The sequence below is a fragment of the Poecilia reticulata genome, linkage group LG1 (assembly GCF_000633615.1).
Source record: "Poecilia reticulata strain Guanapo linkage group LG1, Guppy_female_1.0+MT, whole genome shotgun sequence".
In the NCBI taxonomy this organism is placed as follows: Eukaryota; Metazoa; Chordata; class Actinopteri; order Cyprinodontiformes; family Poeciliidae; genus Poecilia; species Poecilia reticulata.
Genome location: NC_024331.1, coordinates 10,195,419 through 10,202,983, shown reverse-complemented (window position 1 = coordinate 10,202,983; position 7,565 = coordinate 10,195,419). Strand labels below are relative to the sequence as shown.

At 41.2% G+C, this 7,565-nt stretch overlaps 1 protein-coding gene across 1 annotated transcript in view; it reads right to left on the bottom strand.

Moving 5' to 3' along the window:
* Positions 1–561: 561 nt before the first annotated feature.
* Positions 562–7,565, bottom strand: part of LOC103462103 (lysyl oxidase homolog 4-like) — a 31,978-nt gene continuing 24,974 nt past the window's right edge. Inside the window, exons 12-15 of the mRNA XM_008405026.2 lie at positions 6,699–6,814; positions 5,183–5,319; positions 1,831–1,942; positions 562–1,716 (exon numbers count right to left, since the gene is read on the bottom strand). Coding sequence (XP_008403248.1) covers positions 1,646–1,716; positions 1,831–1,942; positions 5,183–5,319; positions 6,699–6,814 — 436 coding nt within the window. The 3' untranslated portion in view covers positions 562–1,645. The remainder of the gene's footprint in view (positions 1,717–1,830; positions 1,943–5,182; positions 5,320–6,698; positions 6,815–7,565) is intronic.

The following is a 7,565-nucleotide window of genomic DNA, read 5'->3' as shown; positions in this document are numbered from 1 at the left end:
TTTTGTACTATAAAGTATTTATTTTTCATTTAGCTTAACCAATTTTAATTTTAGTAGAAATACGTTTTTTTTAGTCTGTTACTCCTACAAGATTAAAATYAGTAACCATAATAACACTGGTATGATGTGAGCTAATTACAAACGATGCTAATGATGTTACATATGTTAAACACAATCTAGTAGAGTAGCTTAGGAACAATAAAGCATCTGGTGTGGAGGACATGTTGGTATGAAGGCCCCCCACCCCCAAATAAAAATTCTGCCTTGTACCCCAAAAAGTCTTGGGTCGGCCCTGCAGATTCTTCAAGAGAAAGTACAATAACAATGTTTTATTCTCTACTCGGTTTTAACTCTACGTTTCCAGCTCTGTTTTTCCCCATAGTAATCTGACGTAGACGTACCAAAAACTCTTTTGAGTTGCTTGTGGTTCGAAGAGCTGAGTCAGTGACGATAAAAAAAATGGTGCGAGGAATGAGACAGACACCATGTTGCACCTCTGACTGTCTGAGTCATGCCCAATCTGTGGCGAAAGTTAATAAAGTAAAGGAAAAGACACATGTATCGGCCCAAGTAAGCACAGTTTTATAGATTTAGGTTGTGACTGGTTAAAAAGTGAAGAAGAAAAAAAAAAAACCAACAATAATCAACACTTCTTTGGAGGCAGCTTGCAGAATTTCTATATCCTGAGTGAAAACTTTTAACTTTATTCTTATTTCTCTTTCGTTTTAGCTGGCAGTCTCGGGCCCTGCCCACAAATAACCAGTACTGAAATGATCAGACATTTTGTAAATCTGACTTTTATTCTTTCGCTACTGTTACCAAGTACTCTGAAGCTCGATGCAATGGTACAACCAGATCTCATGTTGGTCCCTCGTGTTTGACAAGGAAAGATCAAACAAAGTGGAAGTATTTGTCATAATAAAATTAACAATACAATCAAGTTTCAACTTCAAAGYACATTAAAATTCTGCATAAATTAAAGAACCTGAAGAACAATAGTTGAGAGAGGTAATATAAGACTGTACATGACAATACATTTGCAATACATTACAGTATTTATTTAAAACAGAAGCAAAATAGCACCATGAGATGAAATAAAATCTAAATGAAAACTAAAATAAAGAAAAACACACAGCTCTGACAGTAAATCCTGGATGTTGTTACGTGGACGGTGAACGTACTGGGAGCCCGTTTCGTTTACTTGCRTAAATAGGTGGACAATTGAGTGATGCACGATGCAGGTTCTCCTCGTGTGCCTTGGTCTCACTACTYATAGCTGTGGTTATGATTTAAACAAGGTGTTAACATTTCATTTAAAAAAAGGCATGTTTTTTGAATCTGTAAACTGTTTTATCACAAATCATGGTCCGGCTTTTGTCTTCCTTTGCATCCCCTTTCTCTTTCTACATGTATTCTTTATTCCTATTTAATGTTCAAACAAAAACCAAAATCTTCTCACAACGATCTATCACAGGACCCTACAAACAAACACACAAACAAAAAAAGCCATTTCTGTCCTTTCCTTCCGTTCACTTTCTCCCCCTCTGCCTCAGCTCTTCCGATTTACTGTTGTTTACTCTTCGCCGCCTGACTTCTGAGGTCTGGGAAAGAGTCGTRCAGTTCTTAAATGTACATGTTCCCCAATTCACAAGAAGTTGTTGGAAAGTTGACGCTGGTGGTCAAACAAGTCCTCCTCTTCTGGGCTGTACGCGTCAGCTGATGAGAAACGGATAAACCGAGAGATTTTTTTTTAAAAAAGCATAAAAAGCAAATAAGCAGCACAAATTCTTCAACAGGTGAGGGGTTTTCATGTGCAGCACGCTGCGTTACCTGCGTGGCAGCGGAAGAGGTAAATTCGTGCTCCGTCGTACTTGCACCGGCAGCGCATCACATTGTTTTGGAAATCAGACTCAGCCATGTCCAGGCTGGGGTTCACTTCAACCTGCACATGAAGAGAAACCAGAGTAGAGATAAATATTCAGAAAGCATTCATTAAACTTTTAACTTTTTTTTTTTATTTATTTTTTTACATTTTGTCTGTTATCATTTATCTGATAAACTAACACAAAGTGGTGCGTTGCAGTCAGTGGCGTACGCAGACATTTTGGGGGCAAAGTGGGAAAAAAAGGACACCTCAGCTGTCTGAGTGGCGTGAGACTGTTTGTACATGTACCTAATGCCAATCATAAGCCATATGCTAACAAGCTTGAAAAAAATACAAATAATAAAAAAAAAATTGTCAAGCAAAGTTACAAAAACGTGGGACACTTATATAATTTAGGAATACTACCTTGGACTAAAAAACGACGCCAACAAACAGTTGTTGACGTTTTTAAAGTGTTTTACTGATGAACATGTGGTGTGTACATGGATTTCCCCCCTGAATCAGTATAGTGCTCCCAGCTTTTGTTGCATTTACACCTGCGAGAATTTAGAAACTGAAGATTTTGCCCAATATTCTTGAAAGAAATTGCGATCGTGATCACCCATGAATGTCAATTTTGCCACGATTTCTCAGGAGCACTGAGGTGTGTATTTGCAGCCCTCCAACAGGCTTTCCCTCCATCCATCTTTCCATCAACTCTTGTCAGCTTTCCTGTCGCTGCTAAAGAATTAGTCCCGACAGAACGATGCCACCATTACCGCGCTTCTTCGTGGGGATGGTGTGTTGCACGAWATTAGTCTTCCACTCCATACTGTTTAGCATTCAGACTTATTCTCCTTTAGATSAGAGGAACCTTCTTCCAGATGTTTGCTGTGGYAAGCCCTAACAGGAGTTATTATGGCTCTCTTTCAACATTGACTTCCTTCTTTCCCACTCGCACATAAATGACTGATTTGTAGAGTGCGCGACCAAATGGTTGTCTTGTAAACAGATTCCCCCACTTTCTTCTCTCCGGAGAAACCGCATGGCTGCTTCTTCAATTAATGCTGCCATGATTTGGCAGTTTTCAGAAGATGGGATTAACAGCGTCTCTTTGAGATGTTCAAACTTCAGAGTATTGTTCTGTAAGCTAACCACAACTTTCTCTCTGTGCGCCTTGGTCTTCGCACAATAGCTGGATTTATAGTAAGATTATATTACCAATTAGGTGACTTCTGGAAGGGGTCGACAGCGCTGGATTAAAAGATTAAAAGATGACGTGGACAAGAACATGTCACCCTTTTATGATTTGGTTTTACACGTACAATCCGTACTACAAACACATTGAAGTTCGTGGCTGTAACGTGAGAAAATGTTACYGAGGAGTCTAAGGTTGATGGATTGGCGAATTCGTCTCTGCTCTGAGATCAGCGGCTTCCTCGAGGCTCCCCGGGTCGAATGGGAAAACATGTTTTGTTCTGGACAAAACGAAACTGTACATTTTGTCCTTTAAAAAAAACGAAGGGAAAAAACTTGGGGGGTGGGGAGAAAAAAAAAGTCAGTTCTCTGGACGGTCATGGAACAACAGCTCGCCGGACCGAGAAACCACAGGATTATTGTTTTCTGCTTTTCTATATGGAATCGAATGTGTAAACTCAGACGACGGATGACATCACTTTCCACTGTTATCTCTGCAGAGGGAAAGGGGGTTGCAGAAAAAAAAAGCCCAGAGATGCAGATGATGGTTTGGAGTTTGCAGCCTATCATTAGACTGCAGTCATGGTTGGTTGCCATGGCGGCTTGTTTTCCACTCTGTCTGCCTCCCATATATAAGAAAATGAACTTTCCTCATGCACACATCAAACAGATAACCTGACCACATATTCATTAAAGCGGCCCAGTTTTTTTAATTTTTTTTTTTTATGTACCGTTTAAATTGTGCGGTCTTATTTATATTTACAGCTTCAGGATTCAGGGTTGAAAATATTCGTAACTCTTATTCTTTTCGTCAACTTTCAAGCAACGTCTTTTTTTTTTTTTGGGACGCGTGAACCGGATCTGCTAACGTGCGCGAGCGGAGACCGGAGGGTGATTTCGGATCGCGCGTTTACAGCCCTGGGTGTAAAACGCTTCAGCTTCGCGACAGTTAACGCTTTCTTAAAAGCTCTTGTAATAATGTGAAACAAAGGGGCCACAAGCCGTTTTACGGGACAATGAAAGTCACGTCGCTGTTGCGTTTAAAAAAAAAAAAGCCTGAGAAGTTTGTGCTGCTGATCTTTCAGATGCGAGTGCAAACAAACCGGGGGGCTGAGGTGGACGTGACTCATCAGCGTAAATGTTACGCTGCAGGTAAAGACGCGGAAACACCCAGCTGCGTGAAAGACGAACGAGGATCTACGGCCCCCTCCTTCGCGCGCTCGCAAAGTTACGAGGAGCTTATCTGCGTTCGCGACCACAAAATGGTTCTGCCGGGTCGAGCTTTGCCAAGCGCAGTAGATCTCACACATGTAAGACGTAAACGATCTGAATTCAGCACAAACAACCAGAATAAAAAAAGAAAGAAAAGAAAAACTGTAAACACAGTCCTGGTGATGCTGCTGAGAATAAATAGACTAAATGATAGAGATGCAGGAGGGATGAGTAGGTCACCGCAGCAGATCGGATGTCTCGGTAGAGAGAGGGAGCGAGAGAGAGAGAGAGAGAGAGAGAGAGAGAGATGTGGACGAGCTCACGTTTCAACCTGTAATGTGCTGACTGAGCTTTTCCACCGCCACTAGGTTTGTTCTCTCTATAAAGGGCGGACTAACAGTAGGTCTGCTTTCTATATAAATCTAGACTAAATTTACTTTTCTTAAACACGCACACACCCTTACGGCTGCGTTGCTGCTGTACACCTGACTGACTGGAGGGCCAGCCAAGAGCCATTTAGCGAAAATTACAGCCTTTTATCGCAGCTTTTATCTCACGTGTGCCTTCAGATGTCGAAACACAAAATGCTCGTTTTACTTTTTCGCTACCCCTCCCCTCCACTTTCCTGCCCGACGCGGGACCTCGCTGCCGAAATCACTGATGACGTTTCAGCAAGAAGAAGATTAAAATAAGGTTTTTGACGGTACACCCGTTGTTTTTGCCGCCTATTTTGAACGTGTAAACACGCAAAGAGAGGATGGATGGATGGAGAAAGGAACAGGAAATGAAGGAAAATACAGACTTCCTTTATGCTCTACTCTTTTGTACCAAAATAAAACTCCAGTTTCCCCCCCCCCAAACTGGTCGTTCCCAGGATGTTGTTCTGTGTACTATTCGAACTGGACTGACCTGGAAGATGTATTCACCAGGTCGAACATCTGTGATGTCCACCCACTGGCAGTCGATATCGTGGCGGTACGTGTCCCAGCAGCCCACGGAGATGCCCTGCTGGCCCCAGTTGTAGCAAGCGTATCGCTTATGGATACCTGAAGGGGTAGAAAATACAAAAAATATRGGACATAATATACGTTACGTCTATGCGGTGCAGCGTTTCTCATGGCAGTCACTGTGGGTTAAAAATACTGGAAACAACTGGTGTACATTTTTAAAGAATAAGAACAACCTGCAGTCAATGAAAGATTTACATAGTGAGTATAATGCTGTTTCTTTTTCCCCGTTATAGCAACTTAGTCTTTACTGTATAGATGATTTATATAAGCTCACTTGTGTTTAATCAGTTTTTCCCCCCAAACCTTCTTTATCTTTTGAAGTGGCTTTGAACAATAGTTTTCGAGACAACTTTACTTTTAAGATCTTCTTTTGATGTTTTTTTTCTTTTCTGTTTCCCTAACTCTGACATGTAATTATTTCACACATAAAAAGCTTTTAGCCTCGAGGGATAAACCAGTGATTTGGCATCAAATACCAGACGGCTTTGCAAAGAATAGTTTTTAARGCACATATTTGGGCACCTTGTAATGACCCATTTGTCACAATTACGTATTTTGTTTCATTTTCTATCTAAATACCTTTGTCATATTTAGACAGCCTGCRAGTTTGACAAACACAGAAGAAAATAGGAGATTCCCAAAGAGCTTTTTGCTCCAAACTTGGSACAAAGAGGAGGACCACCTGGAGGACGATGTGGACGTCAGAGCTTTGCTGGGTTTTTGACCTCACTGTTCATCTGCTGTGCAGTTTTTCTTTACTTGTCCTCTCTCAGTGCCAAGATATGTAATAATGATCAACTACAAGGACTGGAGAGAGAGAGAATGAAAAAGACGAAAGCCGGAAATAACGGAAAGAGCTTAATCCTTTCATGCATAGTGGTCACTACAGTGGACAGCTATTTGAAAGCCATTTTTATGTTATAAATGCACGCAGACAACTGAACTGGACACTAATGCATCATAAAATACTCCATCAACTACTGGCCATCAGCTGCAAATGCAAGAAATTATTTTTGTTAAATCCAATATGGCCGACAGACAAAAAAGCATACCGACCAACCCGGTCCCTCCGTCTACTGTAGACGGTAAAAAAAATATTGTGACATCAGAAAACCCCTAAAGAACAATACTACTGATGTGTTTTTCAAATAACAACTTTGTAGTTTGAGAAAATTACAATTGATCAACTAAAAAAAAAAAATTTTTACAAAAATTTTTCCCTACCTTTTTAATGCCTTAAGAAAATGAAAAAAGAAAAATTGGGAAAAAAAAATCTCGACACAATGGATCATGATTCATGCATGAAAGGGTTAAAAAAAGACCAAAGAACTCTTAATCTGAACCACCGGTCACAGAACCAAAGTGTTTCTGAGAGGGCAGATTTTTTTTTTTTTTTGCGTCTGGTCATGGCTCACCATCGGGGCAGTAGGTGTCCTCCAGGCAGAAGCTGGCCTTGTGACCTTCAGCCACCTTCGTCCCGTTGAGGGTGAGCAGATCGTAGTGGGTGAAAACCTCGATACTGTGGTAGTGTCTGGAAGCAGTGCATGGAAAAAAACACGAAAAAAATAAATAAATAAATCACAGTTATGAAAAGGAACTCAGAACAGCCTTCGTGAAAAAAATCCGCATCTTTCTTTTTCAGTCTTTTGATTTTATATTAGTTTGAAATATGACGGCCATAAATGCGGCTGCGGTTCCCTGGAGGTGTCAGACGGGCGTGATGAACAGCTGGGAACAGGCTCCTGGGAAAAAGGGGAAGATTTCACTTTCCAGTTGCGTTTCTTTGCCTCGCAGAGCAATACCCGAAGCAAAAAAGTTACCAAAACTGCGAGTGAAACCCTGTGTTTGCTGGTGGAGAAGGTAGCAATTGGGTTGTGGTCGTCCTCCTTGTTCTAGGACACAGAACCACAGCTGCAGAGATAAGAACCCGGGCGTCTGTGACGTAGGTCCTGGTCACGAGTGTAACAACTGGGTTAGCCAGTAACGAGGATGTTCATTGTAAACTTTATCTGTGTTTGTTAAATGACAGACGTTTAGAGGGTGATTACTATTTATAGACAGTAGTAGTCTATTTTATGCTGCACCCAAGGATCTCATTTCACTTTCTAGATCTTGTGTCGCCATCCATGTAAGACGGCAGAGGTTTAGTTTACAGCTGTCCAGAATTACATGGAGCTGGCGAAGCCTCAGAGCAGAGCTGGAAGGTTAAGACCACAAACTTTAACGTATTTAAGTAGAATTTCATATGTCGGGCGCGAAAGAGACAGAAAAGGATGAATGAC